Source organism: Gadus macrocephalus, chromosome 23, assembly GCF_031168955.1.
Source record: "Gadus macrocephalus chromosome 23, ASM3116895v1".
In the NCBI taxonomy this organism is placed as follows: Eukaryota; Metazoa; Chordata; class Actinopteri; order Gadiformes; family Gadidae; genus Gadus; species Gadus macrocephalus.
The window spans coordinates 9,744,767-9,769,766 of record NC_082404.1 but is presented as its reverse complement, the minus strand read 5'-3'; the positions used below and the strand labels follow the sequence as shown (position 1 = coordinate 9,769,766).

Genomic DNA, 25,000 nt, shown 5'->3' with positions numbered 1-25,000 from the left:
AAGCGTTTCCTAAAGCGACATATGAGAATTAGTCAGCAGAGATGGAACAAAAGCCCTAAGAGATAGCCATTTCAACTCCCCCCCACCCGCTTTAAAGCGAACAAAAGTAGCCATTTCAAAGAACTCTAATCATACTCTTCCTGGATTCCCATGTGAGGTCCTTCCCACAGGCCACCAAGGTGGCCAAACGAATCGCTGCTCTCACCGTTTCTCCCCTAGCCTATGAGGCTAAATTGAAAGAAAATAAATGACGTCACACCCTGTAATTCAACTACCAAACCCTCGTCCCATCTTAGACCAGTTCCCCTTAATCTTACTAAAACGACCATAAAAGCAGAGAAAGACGAGCGATAAAACAGGATATCTGGTATAAACCGGTGGGGGCTATGACTAATAGACAGAGGAGGAGTAATAAGAGATCAAAGTGTGGGGCATGCAACGTGCACGCCCTGCCGTCCTTTACCTCACACACACACACACACACACACATTCCAAGCCCACGATGAGGTCGTGCCACAACTTGTCTTTTGATCCAGCGGGCAATTCAATTTAACCCAAAAGAAATTCAATTACCCAGCGGACATCTGTGCAGGAGGCAACTGACCTCACCGTTGGAGGCAACCCCACGCCTCCCTCCTCGTCATTGTGTGTGTGTGCGTGTGTGTGTGTTCACGTGTGCATGTCTGTGTGTGTGTGTCTGTGTGTGTGTGTGTCTGTGTGTGGGTGTCTTTGTGTGTGTTTGAGGATTTGTACTGCTCTCTGAACTTGACCGAGCAGGTGAAAAGTACCTGTGGTTCTGCCCGTTGATCACAGTTAAAAGGCTTGTTGGTTCAACAAGATAGTATCTTTGATGAATGAGTATTATAAGTATTACGAGCCCAGTGAAACAAATGGTGCTGCAGACATGAATGGGCTTGAGGAGAGAATGCAAGGAGAGAAGAGGAAATGAGAGGAGAGGAGAGGAGAGGAGAGGAGAGGAGAGGAGAGGAGAGGAGAGGAGAGGAGAGGAGAGGAGAAGAGAGGAGAGGAAAGGAGAGGAGAGGAGAGGAGAGGAGAGGCAAGGAGAGGAGAGGAGAGGCAAGGAGAGGAGAGGAGTGTTTAATCAAAGAAACATGCCTTTATTCCACCCAATCCATCATTAGATACATACAAAATAGATGTTGTCATTTTCACACATTGGTGTGATTGTGCTTCACAGAAGTATTAAATGACCATGGTTCAAATATCATAAACTCTCGTTAAATGAGCATAAAAGGTAGGCGACACCTTGTGACTCTGTGGTGTCCTCATGATGTACAGCTCACGTGTTTGTTCCCCACACTGGGCACGGTGGAAGATATGATGGTGATTGGGGAGTCATATAGTCTTTACAACTAATGATATGACCGCAAATTCACCGGTGACACCACATCACTTTAAAACCTCAGGCAGCGTTAGCACTCTGATGGCTGTGGAGCCGAGCTTCGAGCCCTCAGCCGACCGCCATGCACCTCACTCCCCTATGTGGAGCACTACTCGTGTGCTGTTTTCATTTTAGCTGACAAAGACGACAATGCTGACAGACAAATGTTCTGCAATGCCAATTAACCCCAAAAAAAAGCCCCACAATTACAAAAAAGGCCAGCCCTCATAACTCTTGTAAGCTTGTCATAAGTATCTGGCAGAGGCAACCGAGTCACGGATCTTCCAAAGTTCAAAACTCGCCCGGGGGCAGAGAGTTTTCGTAATCCCATTAAATGCCGCGCCTGAGCCAATGCTATCCAGCAGCTAACTGCTAACATCCAACCCCCCGCTTGGAAGCATTTCCACTGGTGAGGGCACTGTGCCTCGAACCCCTAACTCAGCAGAACCCCAGCCTATCTCCTGGATATCTCCCTGCATCGTGTCCCCGACCGCCCCGCCGTCTCGTCTCTATATATAGGCTGACAGAGAGAGAGCTCAGGGGGGGAGATCATGATATGTCTACCATGCAGCCTTTCGGCTCTGCCTCAAATCTTTTTCTAGCAAATTGGTGGGAATGCAAAAAAAAATAATCTTGTTTTTCAGGGCCGTCCTCGATTTAAGGGAGAAGACGTTGTCAGAAGGACTCAGATCTTGCATGGGTGCTCTGCTCCCTTACAGTTACTGTGAAGTCAGCTCTGCTACTGTTGCTACGGCTCCCCAACACAGATGTATGTTGGTGTCTAGAATGTCTTGAATTGATGCATAAATGTTGAATGAACCAAGAAGCCCAATTAATGCAGAATATCCACCCACGTAATCAACATTAGGGTTTCGCGGTAAAAGCAGTTCAGCGAATGAAAGAAACACACCAAATCAAACACATAGACAGCATCCAACCCTAAACAGTGTCGCACCGAGGAATTTCACATCGTCAACGTCAACAGGCCAGACTATGATTCCAATGTTGGTACTCACAGGGGTAGGAGATCTGTCCCCTCCAACCCAGGCAGTCCAGTCCAATGGGGGTGCTCTGGGAGAAGCAGTGGGCCCTCAGGGGAATTCCCCGAAAATCTTCGTAGGACCCCAAGGTGACTCCTGCTCTGTCCTGCATGAAGGGAAAATAGGTGGGGGGGGGTGAGTTGAAATCAAGCCTGGTGTCTCAGCAAAGACCCACCAGAAGCTACCTCTCAGAAGCGGATTCACTGAAAATGACCTACAATGCACTGATGAGATAGAAGTGACATGCAACACACACACACACACACACACACACACACACACACACACACACACACACACACACACAGATGACAGACATAAGGTGCCCAGTCCGTGAGCGTGTTCAGCAGCGTGACATGCGTATGAGAGGAGGAGAGGCGGAGAAGGGCATGCATGCGTGATCTAAGAGGGAGGACTGAAAGAGAACGCAACAGGAGAAACTAAATGAAGAAGCCAAACCCTCGGGACGAGTTTATAATCCCAAACCCGTGTCCGTGGCAACGACAGACACCCCCACGGTCAGGCCAAGAGGTGAAGCGACAGGTGAAGGTGAACAGAGGCGGAGGCGCAGGCAGAACAAGACCGAGAAGAAGGAGAAGGAAAGTGAGGAGCTATTGGGCGATGGCCTCCAGAGCAGTGCATTGTTTTCGGTGCTTGGTCTTAGCTGTGTGTCTTCATCGTCATCGGGGGGTCTTACTCTGTCCTGGCCTTGCGGGGTCAGCACGTGGTCCAGCTGGCCCAGACTCCCCCGCGCTGCCCGGGCCCGCTTGCGCTTGTACCACTTCTCCTCCTCCATCCAGAGGTCGTCCAGGCAGCGGCGGTGCCGGGGGCCTGACCGCGCCCTGTCTGGCCCCGGTCCGGGGCCGGGCCCCGTCCCGACCCGGTCCGGACCCAGCCGGAGTGCGGCCCCGAGCCTGTCCGGGCCCGTCCCGTGAGAGTCCGGAACCGGCCCAAGCGCGATGCTGACCCTGTCTGGGACAGGCCGGAGCCCGGCCCCGGGCACCCTGGGGGCCGGAGCCACGGCCTCCACTTGTTCCCGGGTCTCCGGGAGCCTGCGCTGCCGCACCAGTGAGGGGAGGCGGCTGGGCGTTTGGGGTTCCTTGTGAGTGCACAGTTAATGGGTTAGACGGATCAAACGCAGTGGGTTTATAAATAGACTTTGGTAGTAGTTTACCTGTGGACAACAGTTAAGTCAACCAGTAAGCGCTGCAAAGCTATTGGGTGGAGGTGATACAGCTGATATCGTGACTCAGTATCCAGCAGAGAGCTATTCTGGCCTAAATGTCAAACCTAAATGTCTCTCTGTACATCCAGGGGAGGTTAGCATTCATTACTAGACATGTCACCGCACGTGCTATGCATATCAAATAACTGCAGAAGGCCTGCCTGCTGGGTAACCCTGACGGTTCCTCCGAGCCGCCACTAGGGGGGGCTAGCTGTCCAGTTACAGCCCCTTCTAGCTACAAATAGAACGTGACCGGCCCTCTAGGGAACTGGCTGGGAAGGTTGTACTATGGACACTTGGGAAGACAAGACCAGTAGAGACGCAGTTGGGACCTGGCGGAGGACAGAGGGAGCGTTGACCCGGGCTTTTTCCCTGTTGCCTCTCCTCCTCCTCATTATCATGTCTCCCACAGAGCAGGGCCTGGAAAGAAAGACTCCCTCTCTCCCCGCAACTCCCCGACACGTCTGGATTATACAGGCGGCCTTAAACTCATGCCCACGCGCACCGATTGCCACGCACGTACATGCACACCGACGCTAGTTGTTAGACATGAACACACACACACACACACACACACACACACACACACACACACGTATATACCATGCTAGAACACGTACAAACACACACACACACACACACATACAAAGCCAAGGCAGGCAGGGCAGACTACAGATGGACGACTTTTTTCCTGAGTATGGAAGCTGCTCTAAATGGGGGGCGTAAACAACACTTTAACCGGCAGCATGGCACCCTATCGCTCTCCTGGTTCAGCACTTTTTTGTCTCCTGCACTGATTTATGATGTCACTCCGGAGACTAAGAGACAGACAGGGCTTTCAATCACAGAGGGCCCGAAACCTTCGTGCCCACAGAGAGCTGTAAAGCTAATGGTGACAGACACGCACTGCCTCTCCTCTAGTCCCAATCAGATGACTTACAACGCAGGCTTTGGATCTGGTTTGTCGTTGTTTCTGTTACCTTACCGTATATTTTGTATTACTTTGATGTTTACTAGTTGTGCGTGATCACAGCAAAGGTTTAGAAAACACAACATACACTGCAAGGCGTGTTACAAATATAACATCAATTGCAAATCTGTTATCAATTTGCATTGTATGGGGAGGCAAAGTAAACTCCTTCTTACCTCCATTTCATTGATGGAGCCTATGGTATGGAGGCTGGTGAGGGACTGATTGTCTACGCTGCCCTCGGGACCCTCCAGCGGGCTGAGGGAGAGGCCCAGGGGGCCGGCGGCGGGCTTGAGGGTTCTGGGCCTCTCCGGGGGGTCCGAGAGGCCGTCCACACTGACTGACTGGCCCAGACGAACCGAGGAGAGGACACTGGCTTTGGCCGAGTGCGGGTAACGGAACACCCTCCGCTGGGCAGCCGGCCGGGGGCTGTTGGGCTTAGGGCTCATGGGTCGCAGGGGGCCCTCTGTCAGGCCGTCCCCGGCCGGTGGGGTCGATGGGACTCCGGTAGGAGGGTGGTGCGGGTGGGACAGGCTGACCTGAGACGACGGCTGGACGGGTGGGTTGGGTCCGTTGACCGGTGTGGCCTCCGAGTCGTCTGAGGACGAGGGCGATGTGATCGGCGAGCCGTTTGCCGCGCATTTCCTCCTCTGGCCCTCGGACTTGCACCCGTGGGGGATATCTGTGGTGTCCCCCTGTGGGACCCCCCTCTTGCAGAGGGGATCGGTGTGGCGGAGGGCCCTGAGTGAGGCGGGTGAACCAGGGATGCTCACCCTGTCCTGAACGGACGGGTCTTCAAGGTTCTCCCCACTCCCAGTCCTGCTGGTGTCCCCTTCGGGCACCGAGAGAGCCCTTCTCAGCAGCTCTGCCTCTTTGGCCCTCTTTAGCCTTCTCCAGGATTGTCTGGCTCGACCCAAATCGCCCTCGTTGGCCGAGTTGAGGTGCTCCTCGTTCTCCTTGTCCATAGAGCGAGACTCGAACAGGCTGGAGAGGGACTTGTGGGCTTGGGCGAAGCGCATGCGGATGTTGCTGTTGAGGCTGTCGTTGCTCTTGCTCCTCTTGTAGCCCTGGCCGTCGGCCGCCTGCCCCTGCTGGAGGTGGGGCCCGTCGGGGTCCTGGGCGCCTCTGTTGGCCTCGCTCGGAGCCCCGTTGCTAGAGAGCTGCTGGACGTGGCGTGTCCTGGGTGTAGTGGGGAAGAAGCCGTAGCTGTCTTCTTCTGCCTCGCCCTGCCTCGAAGGACAGGTTAGCGTTACCGGCGTCTGGTCAACGCTGCAGCTTCCCTTGACGGGAGCCTCTTCGTCTGAGTTGTCCTCATGGACACTCTGCTCGGACTCAGGGGTCCTGGAAGGAGCCGACTCTTCTCCTCTTTCAGGGGACTCTCTGGAAGGCTCCTCTGCCTTGGATCCCTTCACGCTCTTGGCTTTTCGGAATGAGGGCATCTTGGCAAAGACGGAGAACTTAGAAGCCTTGTTGGCTGTCGGGCTGCCCTTTGTTTTGCCCTTCTTACTCGTTTTGTCCTCCTCATTGTTAGTGCTTTCTGCACCGTAGGACGTGGGGTCACAGGTCATGGTCATGGGTCTGCAGAGCTTCTCTCCGCCGGGCCTCAGAAGAGGAGCGGTGGTGAGGTCGTCCATCTCAGCCACTGGGGCGTGACTCAGGGCCTTCATCTCAGTGGTGGTTGAGGGCTCTTCTTCAGGCTCATGCTGGCCGTATGAACTTTCGGGAAGAGATGGTGTCAGGTTCCCAGATGAGACATTTAAACTTCCCTCTTCTTCTACTGGCCCCATGTCATCCACTTTTTGTGCTTTCAATTGTGAATCATCCTCGGATGCCACTGAGCTGTCCTGACGGTCTGCCTCCAGAATGGGATCTAAGCTTTTGATTGTACCAATGTCCAGGCATGGGTATGGGTCTTTGGAAATTCGACCCACCTGCTGTGGACATTTGGAACCACTCTCCTGTGGCTCTCTGTGCTCCTCTGCCAGAAGGTAATCCTCAAAGGACTCTGTGTAGTCAGGTGGCCAATTGCTGCTGCAATTATTCAGCTCCTCATTGCATCCTGTGTCCATTAGCAGTGCTGGCTCCAGCTGGGGCACTAAAGGTTCAAGGTCTCTGGCACTCTGTGTGACTGAGCCTAACCGCTCCCCAACATCCCTGCACCCGCCGTCTATCTGATCAGAGATGTAATTGAGTTTCTCCTCGTTCTGATGTTCTTCCAGGTCCTCCTCCTGATTTAGAGCCTCCAGGTCCTCCCCCAGACCGGACACAGCCGAGTCCTCGCTGCTCCAGTAGCGGTCGCGGCACACCGGGGAGGGCAACGCAACCAAAACCTCTCGGGGCTTCTCTGAGCACTCCAAAAGGTCAGCGGTCGGGGTTGTTGTTGCGGCCTCGTCTCTATCACAAACTGTGTTCTCAGTGGTCTGGGAGCTGCTCTGTGGTCCGTTGGAGGACCAGCCTGTGCTCTCCGTGTCGTCTGCTCCTCCGGCTCTGGCCTTTGTGTTGTTGTTGGAGTCGGAGAGCGGGGCAGGGAGGGAGGCCAGCGCGTTCCAGGGGACCGTGGGACTGTTTGGGCTCTCCAGCAGTTTTACACCCTGCTCTTTTAAACTGCAAATTCTTTCTCTATTGGACAGGGGAACCGGCCCTTGACCCGGATCTGGGTGTTCTCTGCAGTGATATGAATCAGGGTTTAAGACTGACGGTTCTGCAGGACTTTCCTCGACCTCCCAAACCACAGTAGGAAGGGCATCCAGGTGACCGAAACATTCTCTCGAGTTGACGTCGACTTCGATGCTCTCACACTCGTCTGCCGTGTCAGTATTGGACAGTGAGGGGTTTTCTAGTCCTAGAACTCCTCTCTGGTCAAAACAAACATAACTCCCTGCAGCCTCCGTGCTCTCCTCCCCTCCGCTGTTGTGTGGTAAAGGGAGAGGGAAGGCTGATTCTGCCTTCCTCCCCTCCCCCTCTGAGCTCTCTGGCAGTAGGTTGTGGGGACACACTAGCACATCACACTCTGGGGAAACTACAACCTTATCTATGAGAGGCGGCAGAACTTCCCAACATGCTCCACCTCTGTCAGGGGGTGTCTGAACTGAGCCAGGCCCTGGTAGCTCAGAGCATTCCTGGACCTCCTCAAACAGCTCCAGGGAGACGGGCTGATGCCAGACGGCGGTCTCCTTCTCCAGGCTCTCGGGAGACGAACACTGGGTTTGATCCAGGTCTTGCAAGGGCGACGCCTTCGAGCCCCGGGGGGGGCGGCGGCGGCGGCGTCCGGGTCGCTTCTCCCTGCGCTGCCGGGTGTCGTGACCGGGGGTGGACCCAGGAGCAGCTCTCTGAGGAGCCCGGGGAACGGACCCGGCTAAGTCTGGTGCACCACCGGCGAAAGAGAAAAGGGACTCAGCCTCGGCCAAGAAGGTGATTGAGGAGCCGATTTCATTGACCGTCGCTGATGCTTTATTTACCACTGTTTCGAGGCCAACCACACAGCTGTGTGTCACATCGGTACAAAGAGAGAACTGAGGGGTTGAATCCAATAGGGCACTCGGGCTCTCCTCTGTTGGGCTAGAAAAACAACTGTCCAAGTTGTCTGATGAGGAAACAATTTGTGCTTGTGTGTCTAGAATTGCTTTGTTTGTATTTTGTGGTACGGGGGATTCTGTTGTACCCTGGGCTTTTGTTACCTCTGTAGACGTGCTACCAGACCAGTTTATATGTTCCGTGTCACCAGGTGTGGGGTGATAGCTGTGTGCCCCTGTCGAGTTCAGCAGGGCAGTCAAATCTTCATCAGTTAAACTGCCTGTACAGTTACTCTCTCTTTCATGAATTGGTACACTCTCTGTCCCAATACTCTCAGACAAATTGTGTTGTTCTACCTCAAACACTTCTATGCTATCTATGTCTGCACCGCTTTCATCTATTGTCACTACATATTCTGTACCACACTCCTGTTTACACTGGTCGTGGCTGTCTGTACACTCCCTGTTGTGTGGATCAGCAAAGTTATCTACATAATTAGAGCCGACCGGTTCAATGCTTCCTCGTTCAACATCCCGCTCACATAGGGCCTGTGTTTCTACATCTGTGCTTTCATGAATTGGTAGCAACCCGGCGTTCTCGAACGTCCCAATGACCCCTTCCTCTGTCTCGTTTATCTGTATGGCGCAGGTATCGGGGCGTCCTACATACTGTGTCCTGGTGCATTGTGGGCTTTCTCTACTCTGCGTGGGAAAGGGGGGCTCAGCAGTGAGACCTAGGGACGTGGCATTTACCTCCGCGTTGCCTACGTAGCTGTCTGTGGCGCTGTCTGTGGCACTCTCTGTGGCGCTGTCTGTGCAGTGGGGGCTATGTCCATGTGACCCGCACACCTCTGAGCTGCCCAGCAGGGTCTGTGTGACCCTGCAGAGGCTCTGTGACCCGGGCCGGCCGTGGCCGCAGTCCGTCCTGTGTGTCTCTGGATGGAGCTCCGGTGGCACTGTGCTACATTCTTTAAGGCCGCGCTGCTGCTGCTGCTGCTGTTTCCAGAGGTCCACAGGGTCGAGCTCGGGGCTTCTCCTCCTGCAGCAGCCGGTGGGACGCGGGTGGGTCCCGGCGGCCTCCTGTGGTTCCTGCCTGGCGGCGTGGACTGACTCCCTCTGGCGGGCCCGGCTAGGTCCGGCGTGGGAGCAGCGATCCTCCGCTCCCAGGAGCGACCCCGGGCCGTCCTTCCCGTCTGGGCGCAGGTCCGAAGGCCTGCGGGCCGGCCATGAGGGCGGGGTGGGGCGTTGGGTGGTCCCCGAGTGCCCTCCCAGGGGGTCCGCGGCGGAGGGGGGCCCTACTCCTCCCGGGCCCAGGCCGTCTACGCTGTGGCGGGAGTCTTCAAGGGCTTCCTGAGTCTGTGGGCGAGGGACAAGGACAAGAGGGTGGGGGGGAGTGAGATTAAAGTCAATCAAGGACATAAGATGTGTGTCTGTGTGTGAATTCGTTGGGGTGTGTGTGTGTGTGTGTGTGTGTGTGTGTGTGTGTGTGTGTGTGTGTGTGTGTGTGTGTGTGTGTGTGTGTGTGTGTGTGTGTGTGTGTGTGTGTGTGTGTGTGTGTGTCTTAAGGGGATTAGCCTAATACTGATCAAGTCTGATAAAGGTGATCCGATACAAAGTCAGATTTCATGACTTGGAGAATGGTACTAATTGAAACAGAAACAGACTGTGTTGGGAGTCAGAGCCAACCATGACTTCTCTATCAATCTGGTTGTTGTAGTGTGTACTCTACTCTACTCTGTACTCTATCAATCCTATCTTTCTATGTCTTCGAGCTCAAACAACACCGTTTAATGATAGGAATAATAGTCAGTATTATAATATAGGAACTTAAGGAATTTTAAAAATGTTGTACAAAAATGAACATTAGGAAGCAAGCCACGCACCCATGCACACGTATGCATTCACACACAAACACACACACACACACACACACACACACACACACACACACACACACACACACACACACACACACACACACACACACACACACACACACAGACACACACACACACACACATCACAAACACACACACACACACACACACACTTTGTGGTCATGCTCTTGGTGTAGCTAGTTGGGAGAAAAAAATGATGAGAACTTGACCATGACTTCATTTAAGATTCAAGATGTCAGATGTCATGTCCTCTGGTCCACTCGGACCAGAGGAACACGTCTCACTACATACAACCACTTGAAGAAAAGCTCTACTTACTCTCCAGAGCCTCAGCACATGACTTGTATCCACCACCAGCCCACAGACGCGAGCTGCGACCCAACTTAACACTCCTCCCATGACAGCATGCAGACACACATATTCTCCTTCTTACTCCGGCTATATTATGCCATGGCACGACACAGCTACTCAACATTGGCCCCTAACTCCTGCCTCGTGGATGAGCCCCTCCACTTCTCTTCTGCTGGACCCCATGCTTCCTGGGGGACCGGGCTAATCCAGGGAGACCCGCATTAGTATCAGTGTCTTCTGGGTAACAGGTCGGAAGCCGCCACTATTCATTTTGTTGACACAGAACCTCCAAGAAGACAAGCATTGTCCCACTGAGGGAGAGAGAGAGAGCTCCGGTCAAGCTAGGTCTTAATGTGGCCTTAATGAGAGACAGGTACACAGTGCTTGCCTCTCTCTCTCTCTCTCTCTCTCTCTCTCTCTCTCTCTCTCTCTCTCTCTCCTCTCCCTCTCCCTCTCTCTCTCTCTCTCTCTCTCTCTCTCTCTCTCTCTCTCTCTCTCTCTCTCTCTCTCTTTAAGTAGCCCTGCTTTAATAAAGAGCTTCTGTCAACAGGACAGGCCTTCCTAGGGCAGAGATACGCTTTGGTTCAGAATCAACACGTGGTTCTATCCCCGACACATGCGTCTAAAGTGTGTATGTGGCAAATATCAATAATTTGCAAATATTAAAAGGTTGCACAATATTTTTGCCGTGTTTGGTGTTAAAACAATTAAAAAAACGATTGCCTAAATGATCATAACACTAGCTGACTGATGACAAAAGGGTTAATTCTCCTTAGATCATGTAAGTACTTCGATCTGGATTTTGGTCGCAGGCAAACACACATACGCACGCACACACAAACGTACACACTCAAATACTGCAAGATGAGCCCAAATCAACCTCCCCATTGTCATCCCACGACTTCATAGAAGGAGCAGATAAAGAAAAGTCCAAGTTTACGAATGATCCGGTTTTCCGTTCTGGTTTTCCTGGTACCAACGTCTACTTACACACACATCCTAGGCAAGGTATCAGAACATGGTTGTCTGCTTTTGTTTTGAATACAACGGTTACCTCTTCTTGTGAGACATTGCTGACAATATGGGACGTCTCACTTGAGCCATTTTGTCTGAGTGGGTTGTCCTCTCTACACCATAGAAATAGAACATCATCTTAAGAAGACCCCCAAACCACATCTCAAGGTGTGTGAGGAGGAGTCCGTTCGATTAGAGGAAACCTTTTGGGGCCGGACCCTGGCGAAGGCTCCGTTCATTGGGCGTCCACAGGTTGTTTTCTAGCTAGCCTAGCGAGGTTGAGTGCCTTAGGGGAGATTAAAGGCTTAACACTGCAGCCACAGGCCTGCTGGTGAGAAGGAAGAGCCCCTTAATGGAGGAGGACAGATGGTCTGTGCTACTGTTTTCCTAAATGAGATGGATCAAGAACAGACATGATATCCTACTTCACAACGTGGACCACCATATGCAGGCAGACCACACACAGCATCGATGGTTGGGGGGGGGGGGGGGGGGGGGGGGAATGTTGAGCTTCTGTAGCGTTGGGGGTCTGCACAAAACACTGCACTCATGCTGATATTGCGATATGAATGAAATATATTTATACTGCAATTCAAGTATTTTCTCACTAGAACTGAAATAGGGCTTGGAAAGTACAACAAAAAAAACTATAAATTAATAAAATGCTGAGTATTTGAAGACAAATGAAAAGTAATTAAAGGTTATCACACACATTTTGTAATAATTACTTTCATTATAATTTATGTCTTACTAAATGTTTTAAGTAAATATACTAGGCAGGAAGGTATGAAGACATTCTTTGAGTGGACTATATGACAATAGTATTCAATTGCATTCCAGCAATACTTTATTATTATATACTTGTGTGGCCAGCGCCCCCTGCAGGCCTTTGAGTACAACTGACAGGCGCTCCGATCAGAAACCTGAGTCATTAAACAACAGACAGAATTTCCATTTTGTGGACCTTGATGACTGTGGCTCACGCTCATGCAGGGCAGACCGTTTGTTTGTCTCCTTAATGCCCAAATGTGTAATTATTTAGAAGGAAATAGACTGGAATGGGCCGTTCTAAGCCTTGAAGAAGACTTTGTTATGGTTTTGGTTTCCTGGAGAAAAAATGCTACCAAATAAGGTGAACAGGGGGTGAAGGTAGATCATCATTTATACTTGCCAGTTAAACCTAATGTGTGGACTATAAATAGAATTCACAGTGCCTTAGTTACTAGTTAAACCAGTAAGTAGACCACAGCAGCTGTGGAACCACTTTGTTTTGATAGTGTTACAATGGGCTGTTATTTAAACAGTCTAAATGGACTGCATGTGTATATCTTTTATTTATCTCTATCTATATCTTACACGTGGCCACTCAAGGCACTTTGCAACTTATGCATCAAATTCACCCATTCACACACCGACGGCCATGCCCAGCATGCAATGCTGTGCAACAGCGAGTTTGTTGGGAGCAGTAAGGGTTAGGTTTCTTGCCCAGGGACACCTCAACACTGAGTAAGGAGGAGCCAGGGATTCAACCAGCAACTTTCCAGTCACGCGGCGTCTTAATTAACTTTGCACATCTTAATTAGGATTAATTGTGACGTGGAAAAAATCTTGAGGGATATTCCAACACAGTAGCGAAGAACTGCAAGTATTTTTTAGCTTGGAAACCTTTCCATGTTCACCGTAAGCAGTCAAGTAAACACCTATTACAACTGTGTTGTGTCCCCATGTGTCTGGAGCACCACATTACAGCGGAGGAGTAGGGGAGTAAGCCTGTACCAAGACACCTGAGAGTCATGCTCCTCAAGCTGCCCTGGTCTCAGGTTCAAGTCCACCAGGTTGCATGACATTATGAGTCTGCCACAGAGTATTATCGTATGAGAATACTGTATCCATTGCTTTTCTTTATCTGCATGCATCAGAACTATAGATATCTCCTGAGGACATTGAGTGATCGTCGCTGTATTAATATTTGCACATTGGATCACTTGCTCCGCTCCTCCACCTGCTACGTCGCCTAGCAACACCATCAATACGAGGACTCTTCTCCTGTCAACACCAACGGAACAAGCTTCCTTCCTCCTTCCAGTACGGCCAAACCTGATCTGGGAATCAGATGTCCTGATTCTGAAACGCTTACAGACACTTGTTTACTGTTTACAACTGCTGGCCAAGTTTATGTTTGATGTTAAGACTATGACTTTTGATATTAATCTAAAGCTGGATTTGTGAGACTAGGCCGCACCAGACCCAGCCCTTCAGGTGACCCTTGACCCCCACTGTACCTCATGAAGACTCTCCACCCTCTCTGCCGCCCCCCACCTCTTTAAAACATTTACACAACTACTCATTCCTACTCCATGTGTTCTGCCTGTTCCTGCCCTGTGCAGTAGGTAACGGTTACTTGATGAAGCCGGTAAGACCCAGTCTGCTTTCTGTATGCATGTGATTATATAATCATTATATTCGTTACATAATGCAATCATGAGCTCTGTAATGTCATATAATGTGTTGGTGTTGGCTGTGTGTTCCATTCACACAGCTTACGCCAACATGTTCAGATGTCCTGCTTCTGAAACGCTTACAGTTTTACAGGAAAGACACATTGCAAGGTCATTAAAGGACAACCACTCACAACCACCACAAACTAGTTGAAAAATCGAGAAATTAGCCAAGGGCAATTCATAACAGGTAACATTACAACCCGTAACATGACAGGTATTGGGGCAGGGGTGTTGCCCAAGTTGTTATTGAAACAACTTGTGGAATTTGTTAGTGTGTGGAATCCCAATTTAGGATAATTAAAGGACTGACATTATTCTGGAGGTGACACACACAACTGTAGATGTGAGTTTTCTTTAATGTAGGCAGACAAAAAGACAGACGGACAGCACCCGCATAGACACACACACACAAAGAGACATGATCAAGATTACACTGTGCAGACACAAAACACAACGATAGATTCTCCGCAGACACAAGGGATTATGCCAACGGTATTTAAAGATTGCAAGGTCACTGCACGCATGTGTTCATCTGTGTTTGTGGTCTGGCTGGGCCATGCTACCATGGCTACCCGGAGGCTGCAAGGTGTGAAATTCATCAGCCAATGAGTCATGGGAGTTGGGGAAAACACTAGAAAACACACACACACACACACACAACACAACACACACACACACACACACACACACACACACACACACACACACACACACACACACACACACACAAAGACACAGACACACAAACACACACAAACACACACCCACAGAAGCATTCAGTTCAGACACATACAGATGTGCACAGCCACAGACACACAGATACACACACACACACACACGACCACACACACACACGACCACACACACACACACACACACACACACACACACACACACACACACACACACACACACACACACACCACACACACACACACACACACACACACACACACACACACACACACATACATAAGTACAAGAAAGTGCGTTTTACATGACACAAACTGGTCCTGCCAGTTTTAAGATGAATGGATCTCGGGAATTTAGCAATATTTCTAAGTACTGTACTTTGAGCAATCCAGTCTAAGAAGTGTAGGAATCAGGTTTATCTGGCGGCAGAGATCAGCCTTACTACCTCAGAACCTAAAAAATAAGCAACCATGGCAATGTCCCCTTAAAATCATACAAATAATGATTCTATTACTTCTAAAAATCAATTTTTTAGATTCTACAGTTGGAAATAGCTTCAATAGAAGCGGGTCTGTTAAACAGTGAAAACAGACATCTGATGGCCCTCATTGACCAATCAGAATCAAGGATTCAACAAAGTGATTTAGTAAATTGCGATAACACTATTTGTATCAAAAGCCTAATCCGAGTGGATCTGAAATCGTGGAACGAGAAGAAAGGACCTTGCCTAATCTGTCATCCTGTTTCCATATTTGCTCTTGTTTGTGTCTCCAAGGCACCCTTGCTCATCGCTGTAACTACGCACTACAGTGAACATGGCCATATTGCGGGCCAAACACAGAGTGATGGATTATTCTTTTTAAACAGATATCCTCAATGGACCACAGCGCGCCAAAAAGGATGGCCCCTGTAGAGCCTGCAGGTCCAGACTACTGGGCTTCAGCCGAGAAGCTCAGAGTGCGGACAACCTGAAAAACAAACCGGTCCGATGATGCCACGTCCTCAGGCACGGCACGCTTCTAAACCATCTATTCCTCCTCTGACACACACATGCCACAAACCCACAGACACACACACACACAGGCGAGCCGAAAAACACTCATTTGCAAAACAAATGTTTGCCTACGGTTAGCGGGAGCCGTTTCCTTCTGTTTCACTCCGCCTGAATCCGCTCAGAGGCACCGGTAGGACGCAGTTGGTGTGAATCCAGGATATATATCCACATATATTCCATAGATTACGGCAGTGACCGCCCAATCAGAGCACACACACACACACACACACACACACACACACACACACACACACACACACACACAAAGTCACATTTTGTCTTGGCCACTCACTCGCTCGCACACGTGCAATTACACAGACACACACACAGACACAAACAATGATAAACGGATGAAACTGGCCTTCACAAGCCGGTTCTCAATCTGTAAGGTCAGCAATGTACAATACAAGCACAGATCCTATCAGCATCTCCTTATGCTCGCTCTCTCACAGTCTGTTACTCTCTCCATTTCTCTTTCTTTCACTCAAAAGTTTCTGCACAAGATGGCTGTAAACAAACGTGGCACATTGTTGGCTCTACATAATGACACAGCTGATTAGGCCGCTGATGTCTGTAGTACTACCACGTTACTGTAGTGAGTACTACCACGTTACTGCAGTACTACCAAGTAACTGGAGTGTGTAGTACTACCACGTTACTGCAGTACTACCAAGTTACTGGAGTGTGTAGTACTACCACGTTACTGCAGTACTACCAAGTTACTGGAGTGTGTAGTACTACCACGCTACTGCAGTACTACCAAGTTACTGCAGTACTACCAAGTTACTGTTGTGTGTAGTACTATCAAGTTACTGCAGTACTACCAAGTTACTGGAGTGTGTAGTACTACAAAGTAACTGTAGCCTGAATTACTACAATGTTACTGTAGTGTCTGTAGTACTACCAAGTCAATGTTGTGTGTAGTACTACCAAGTTATTATAGTTTGTGTAGTACTACAAGTTACTAAAGTGTGTGTAGTACTACCAAGTTACTGTAGTACTACCAAGATACAGTAGTGTGTAGTACTACCAAGTTACTAAAGTGTGTGTAGTACTACCAAGTTACTGTAATGTTTAGTACAACCAAGTAGGTGCAGTCTGTACTACCAAGCTTCTGTTGTGTCTGTAATAACACAGGCCATTGGAGAAAGTCAGAAGTATAGCAGCACGCTAACATCTAATGGTGTCTACTGTCCATCACAGTGAAAATGTAAATCATTGACAAACAACTTGTCTCCTACGCTGGTCGTCCGATTTACATGTACTCACACGTACGAGAACAACCTACACCGCACGCACAGCACTGTAAGCATAGTTTACGTTATCATTTGTAAAGCCAATACAAACAACAGCATTACTATCGCACAATCAATAGATTTACGCACACACACAGACACACGCACACGTGCCATACCTGTCCAACCACAGAGACGAGATCATGCCAACTTCCTGGTAAGATGGTGGAATCTTCTTGATCAGCTTGCTTTCTGTTCTTTCCTCTCCTCTCTCTCCGGCCCTCTCTCTCTCTCTCTCTCTCTCTCTCCTCTCTCTCTCTCTCTCTCTCTCTCTCTCTCTCTCTCTCTCTCTCTCTCTCTCTCTCTCTCTCTCTCTCTCTCTCTCTCTCCCTCCTCTCTCTCTCTCTCTCTCTCTCTCTCTCTCTCTCCCTCTCTCCCTCTCTCTCTCCCTCTCTCTCCACTCCCTCTCCCTCTCGCTCAGCCTCCCTGTCCCTCTCTCTCTCTGGTGACAGTACCGGGGCATTGGCTTGTGGTCCAAATGGCTCATTGTGCCAACGGCTTGTCATCATGGGGAGTGTGAAGGAGAAGGAGGAGGTGGAGGAGGTAGGGGGGCGGAAAGGAGGAGAGGAGGGGAGGAGGGTGGTGGTGAGGGGGGGTGCTGTGTGAGTTTACGTAGGCACACCTCCCACAGGCTCCAGCGGAAGGAACGGTAAGTGGGTGTCCAGCTCTCTGTTCCATAAGGAGTCAGCTCAGAAATGGCCAGGGACTTCTCTGCTAGGGGGCCCCGAGGGGACCGCCAGCCATTGTACCCAAGGGGACCCTCTATGCGCACCCCCTCCCCCCCCCCCCCCCCCCACCAACCCTAAAGAAACAACCTTGCAAAGAAAACAACCTTGCATGCACATGAAAGTACGCACATGCTTTTGCGTGTACGTACTTGCAAATGCACAAGCTCACACATATGTTGTGAGTGAGAACAAAAGACCCAGTCTCCTTTCCTTCCTCTCTCTCTCTCTCTCTCTCTCTCTCTCTCTCTCTCTCTCTCTCTCTCTCTCTCTCTCTCTCTCTCTCTCTCTCTCTCTCTCTCTCTCTCTCTCTCTCTCTCTCTCTCTCTCTCTCTCTCTCTCTCTCTCTCTCTCTCTCTCTCTCTCTCTCTCTCTCTCTCTCTCTCTCTCTCTCTCTCTCTCTCTCTCTCTCTCTCTCTCTCTCTCTCCTCCCACAGACATATTGACTGTGCAGTTTTGTTGGCTCCTGTCTGGGCAATGCTGTTGCCGTCCCTACCAGAGATGCCATCCCTCCCCCCAATCCAACCTCCCTTGATCACACACACACAAACACACATACACACATGAAATCTCAAACAGAAATCTCAATAATACTTCAGTATAGGATCATTGCAGAAATCATATGATATATGATTATTATATGAATACATATATGAATTAGTCTACTCTATATGATTTAATATCAAGAAGGAGGAGCCAATTGACACTTCAATTCATAACTTAAAACAAAAACATAACACAATATAGAAAAATTCCTCCGCATCTATCTATCTATCCACATCCATAGTCCATAGTATGCTGAGCACATTTGGCTTTTGTTCGGGCAAGAAGAATCTGTTAATACAGACGGGCAAGAATCTGTTAATACAGTTACTGTTATCACAACCATAGTAAGATAACAGCATAAATAGACAATATTTAAACTCGTGATTCAAATCGTAGCCACGACATTAAATCAAAAAGAGAATATGCAATAAATATGAGTGATTACAATGTAGATTACCAGTTGAGTGATTACAATGTAGATTACCAGTTGAGTGATTACAATGTGTGTAGCCTGGGCGACACTGATTCAATATCTAAGACCACTACACGTACAAAGATATCCTGCATGCAGCAGAAAAGGGCCCCATACAAACATGCACACGCACATGCAAACACAAACACGCACACACACAACCCTCACCTCGAGCAGTAGCTGACACTTGGCTTAGCGGGGGAAGTGGGCGAGCCAGGTTAACGTGGGCTCCTCTTCTTTATCTCTTTCTGTCTTTCTCACTTCCTCTCTCCGTCTCTCTCTCTCTCTCTCTCTTCCTCTCACTGTCTCTCTCTCTGTCTGTCTCTCTCTCTCTCTTTCTCTCTCTCTCTCTCCAAGGCCATCCCTTATTTGATTCTGAACCCAATGAGACGAAAGGAAAGAGATTGTGTTGGTGGTGGCAGTGATGGTGGTGGTAGTGTGTGTGTTTGCGCATGTGTGTTCATGTGTGTAAGTGCATGCATGTACGTGTGTGTGTGTGTGTGTGTGTGTGTGTGTGTGTGTGTGTGTGTGTGTGTGTGTGTGTGTGTGTGTGTGTGTGTGTGCGTTATGATTTCGAGAATTTGATCCCCCTGGGCGGGAAGCGCTGTGAGTAAGTGGTCCTTTCTACACACTTCAAGGGTAGGGGGATACGGACCGTGTGTGTGTGTGTGTCTGTCCGTCCATCAAGACCAGTGGCACAATCTGGCTCGCCAGAGCTCAAAGGTCAACTGTGGAGCACCCCCCCCCCCCCCCCCCCCGAACCCAGCCCCATCCACCAAGGTACCGCTCAGCCTTCAACCCACTTCTATTCTGATTGGTCGGACCGGGGGCTCCAGTGGCGGTGATCTTTTGATTCATCTTTGTTTTTTTATTTACTGGGCTGATCCCGCACAGGAAGTGTCTGGAGCAGAGGGGACAGCTAGGGTTACAGTAGCCCACTCCCCTTGGCTTTACACTCTATTATTCATGAGGCCGGCGCTCACACACACATATGTCTGCAGCAGGCCTGGCCTTTCTGGGGGCCTGTGGTGCTGGTGGGCCCTCGGCAAGGGGGGGTGGGATGACACACGCACACACACACACACACACACACACACACACACACACACACACACACACACGCACACACACACGCACACACACACACACACACACACACACACACACACACACACACACACACACACACACACACACACACACACACACAAACATGTGTATGCAAATACACAAACACATACAGACCCACACAGACACACACACACACACACACACACACACACACACACACACACACACACACACACAAACATGTGTATGCAAACACAAACACATACAGACCCACACACACACACACACACACACACACACACACAAACACACACAGACACACACACACACAATTTGTTCACAATCTAAAAACAAAAAATACACACAGACATTTTTGCTATTTTCTATCCAAAATGGATTGTTTAATCCATCTCAAGTATTTTCTCTATCATGCATCTTTTTTCCAGAGATTACATTTTTCAAAATGATAAAAATGGATAATCAAAAAAGTTATATAAACCTCTGCAGGATCCAACAAAAACATTATTGCTGCCTTTCAAAATGACTGCACTAGATCCAGTCTTGTAGTAATTTAATTTATATTCGGAAAGTCCCTTCTTACCAAACATCAGCGATGCTGAAATGAAATATGGAAAGGCCTGTTAGGACACAGGTGAATCGTTGAACACAAAATAAAAAAGGGGTCATGTGAAATAGACTGAACCAAGCTGTCTTTCAACTCCACACAAAGAAGAATTGATTTGAAGAATTTGTTTCAACCGCCACTGACGCCAGTTATACTCCTGCTATAACTTTGATCTCCAACACACCTGCTGATCTGATGCCTGCCGGACAAACATGAAACAGAGGAAACAATAGCGATACAAACCTACAAAGCGATACAAAGCCTTGTTCATTCTCTGCCTAATCATGTTCCAGCTTTAATTTGAATGGTTGTTTGGGACTGGGCAATGAACAAGGCCTTGTCCTGCGATGTCTCTTCCCTAACATTGACTGGTGTGGCTTGGCAATGGCTACTTGGATCGCAAAAGATATTCTTGTTCGTTTTTGTGACAAAGAGCATCCACACACACACACACATGTGCACACACCGTGTGTGTGTGTGTGTGTGTGTGTGTGTGTGTGTGTGTGTGTGTGTGTGTGCACACAATAGCACACACATGTACACACACACGGCTATTGTGTGCTACATGGGCTTTTGTCCATGCATGCAGCCCAAGTCATGCTCTGGATTGATTAAAGGAATGGATAAGAGTATTTAACCCATATCCTGTGGTCATGTCAGCGTCGCATCACGACAATAAGAGGAATTCTCCAGAGATGACACATGGCACATTCAAATTAGACCTCTGAGGTTATGGGGAAAGTATGGACTCATGGAACATTTCAACTGCATCCAATTTCTCTGTGCAATGACAAACTCTGGCTCCGTTTACAGGAAGTATAGGGGGCTAAATGGAAGTGGACTGATGCTGTAATTATTGCCAAGCAATCCGCTTCTTTATAATGGAAAAGCAACAGTTGGCTCTGGGTCTCAACTTTTCCCGACAGCGAGAGACAATGGGGGTCTTTCTTGACGTCTCTGGGGGCGAGTGTGATGTCAGTCAACGTGACAATGTAAAGCAGCAGATTTCTTGAAAAGGTCAACATTTGCCGCTGTATCTGCCCGAGTTCATTTTCCCTGTGCAAACTGTCCATAGAGCTCCCCGCTCGCAAACAAAGACGTCCATTCACTCGTTCGCCGGTTACAATGCTGAAGGGGCAAATTCATTAAAATTGTCCTCGGGGGAACTGGGCAATAATACAAAAAACAATAGCATGAAAGTACCCTGTCAAATGCAGGGATCATTTCGCCAATAACAAATGTTGAGGAAGTCACTCAGAACATCATTACAGCATGAAAGGACTGGTTCAGACTCCCTTTATCGTTCACAGTGCCGTTTGAGATCCCAGGGTTGAATTTCTGGGCTCTTTGTTTACCATACAATCGTTTGCCCAGTTCGTCGGCACCGTTGGAGAACCAGATAGCAAACCACCGCGGCAGCAACTACCGCTCAGCTGGGGCTCAACCACCACATATCTCTGCTAATTTCCCATGGTGGGTCAACTCCCATCGCTCCTCTCCCAGGGGCTGGCAAGACAAAAGAAGCAGATAAGCAGATCTGCAAGAGACATAACTACTTAAGCGTTTCCAAAATAAACAATTTGTCCCAAAATATACAAAGTGACGAATCAAGAATTCCCCAGAATTTCTCGTCAAGAACTACTAACACGGTGCCCTTGCGCAAGCCAGTAACCTGCATGTGAACGTCATGCTTCAAGTACCGATATCTGTGGTTGTGCCAACTAGCTAGACTCCAGGTAGTGACCAATCAGGAGCAGGCTGGTGGTGCCACTGAGCCATGGTGTGCATCGTCCCCACGACAACAACCGGGCTAGTCTTCCCCCCGAGGGAGACTGCCATGGTAACCCAGCACAAAGAGGAGGGAAGTGTGAAAGGAAGCCCCAGAGATATGGTGCTGGAATACTAATGGCCACAACTTTATGTGGGAAAAAGACAAATCTGTGTGTTCGATTCCCCACAGGATCGTATTATCTTGGCCGGCATTTCCTGTTGGCCGTGACTCTTCACACACCAGAGACGCACGATAGTCTTAGTATTGCTAAACACTCTTAACATCTTTTCTTGTTTACTTGTCCAAGTCGAAAGCAAAGAGCGGTTTTACGGGGACAGATTGGTACAATCAACCATGAGAAATAAAAGATTATCCACATACTGGCGATAGCTCTTAAATATTCTTAGTTATTGGAACTGAAAATTTCTTTTTCCCACCCTGCTCCATTGACAATAGGACACCTCTACTCCACAGCTTGTCAGCTGTAAAGCTTCCCAAAAAAATTTGGTCTTTTTGATGTATGCTGTGATGTTTTGCTGCATTTGGGCAAAAAACACTTAGAAGGCAGAAAATGGTTTGCTTGGTACCTGAGTTTCTAATCCAAACCATTTGGCTGTATCTGAGATCAAAATTGTGTGGAGAAACAGTTGCTTTTGAACATACTGAATGATATTCAGACGGTGCAATATACTGAATGCATTCACACAGGAATATCTGACAAAATAAAATCGATGCAACAATAAATGTTGGCCGTTAACCGAGAGCTACATTCTTGCTTAAATAATTCCTCTGAACCAAATCCAGAAACAAAGATGTCTATCTTACTGATCTGAGGCCAGGGAAACAAGCGTGGTCATCCATCAAGTACAACAGGTGATAAAAACCAACCAGGGGTCTAACAGCCCAATCGTCTATCCGACCAGAAACATTAAGGCTCTGCCAGGACCCATCAGACGTTCTGGAGCCCACATAGATGTTTTAATGAATCCCTCCCTGCCGAACAATAGGCCCCGTGTGAACCCCAGGGGCCACCGACGGTCCCAGTGCCATCGGCCCCACCACCGGGGCCACGCAGGAACGATTTAATTACTCCACCGTGTGAGCAGCCATATCGTTGCGACTCAATTATTTGGCATGGCAGCCCGACTGACTGCCCGCCTGCATGGGTCTGAGAGAGCCCTGCCCCCCTGACCTCTCTCTCAGCGCCAAGTCATATTTAATAATCCACCCGTAAGACACAAAGTGTGCAAGAAAGTGACCAAAGAAATGTATGAAGAGGCAGCATGGGTTTCTCCTCGCTGTGGGAACAGATTCACTGTGGTGACACAAGCCAGTAGGGCAGAGAGATCTGCTCACACTTAAGGCCTACGTTTAAGACCTGACAACCTTGGGGAGTTTTATTTTAGCAAATTTATATGAAGGTTTATTTGAATAATTTAATCCAATATACGGTATACCATTTAATACATGTACTTAACTCGTTGAGGTAGTTTCTCTGTCAGAATCTCTTTCGAGTAATTTGGCAACAAAGCCAGTGTGGATTTAAGGCAATCTGTCAAGGCATTCTCTTTCTTTGATCCTCTGTGTGAACGGGAGGCCGGAGAGCAGTGTTAGATTACTTGAGGCACCAGTGTGGAGCTGCAGCAACTACACAGACTGTACTGGGAATTGAACTGAATTGAAGAGCAGCACTGGTTATGATGTGTATTTAATACAGTTTTTAAATCATTTTCAATGAGTGGGTCTAGAGAATGGTGAAAGACCTCTTGGCCGTCACAAAAAATTCCCAGATTCACATACTTTTTCCCATTAATTCATACGCTCTGTCCATTAGCCCGCTCTGTGTCTGAGTAAGGGCCTGATCAATAGACACAGCTTTCATCCTTCTGCAGCAGACAACACAGGCTTCCAGTATGCCCTTCTAATCAAAGACACGTGTTGTAGTTCTTAACGTCAGGATCTTAAAGTACCTTAAGCTGATGCCGCACAAGCTTAAAGATTGTGACCATTGAACACCGTTTACCAAACAATTCTGAACTGAATCTGACAAATCATATTTATTAATGTATATTGTCATTTTATATTTGTGTTTTGTGCTAGTATGTTAGCCAACAAATAAATCCAACCAACAATCTAGCATGGATGGAAAAACAGAAGAAATCCCTCTAAAATCCTTGTGCATTTTAAAGCGAGTGCGTGTCACCAGAAGCATCCGCCAGAAGAGGTATTTGGTAATAGCGGGAACTAGTTCAACCCCACCCTTAAAAGAAAACGTCTCAGATTGTAGCGTGCCCGAGGAGCGAGGAATTTAAGCTAACCAAATGCAAGCTGCGAAGTGACCGACCCAGCAGAACCGCGGTTAAGCCGGGCAAACCACAAGGTGTGTAAGGGTGTGTGCGCAATATCGTTAAGCGCTGTTATGTTTAATAAATGTCAAGGAATGGCGGTTAAAACCAGAAAAACTAACTATGGGCAAGGTCAGCTCCGTGGCGCCAGCTCAAAATAAATAGCATTTTTAACATAATTTCAACTTTCAAAAAAGGACGAACAAATTAACTAAAAAAAAGGATCCAATATGCCTTCAAATTGGAAAATAATACTTTATTAGAATATAATAGAATATAGAATATAAAAATGGAGACATTTACAAAGTCTGTACAACAGTGGGTTTCTGCCCAGAGGTGAGAGATACGCACACATGCACGCACACGCACACACACACATACATAAACACACACACACACACACACACACACACACACACACACACACACACACACACACACACACACACACACACACACACACACACACACACACACACACAGAAAGCAG

General features: G+C 48.7%; 1 protein-coding gene across 5 annotated transcripts in view; it reads right to left on the bottom strand.

Annotated features, from left to right (window-relative positions):
• LOC132452110 (uncharacterized) overlaps positions 1-25,000 on the bottom strand; it is a 66,313-nt gene that overhangs the window by 20,876 nt on the left and 20,437 nt on the right. For 3 of the 5 annotated variants that reach the window (XM_060044497.1, XM_060044498.1, XM_060044500.1), the window contains 3 exons: positions 4,814-9,505; positions 3,140-3,541; positions 2,419-2,548 (listed from right to left, as the gene is read on the bottom strand). In XM_060044497.1, coding sequence (XP_059900480.1) covers positions 2,419-2,548; positions 3,140-3,541; positions 4,814-9,505 — 5,224 coding nt within the window. Of the gene's footprint in view, positions 1-2,418; positions 2,549-3,139; positions 3,542-4,813; positions 9,506-10,365; positions 10,796-25,000 lie in introns of those variants that run through there. The other 2 variants (XM_060044499.1, XM_060044501.1) reach the window with 2 other exon arrangements.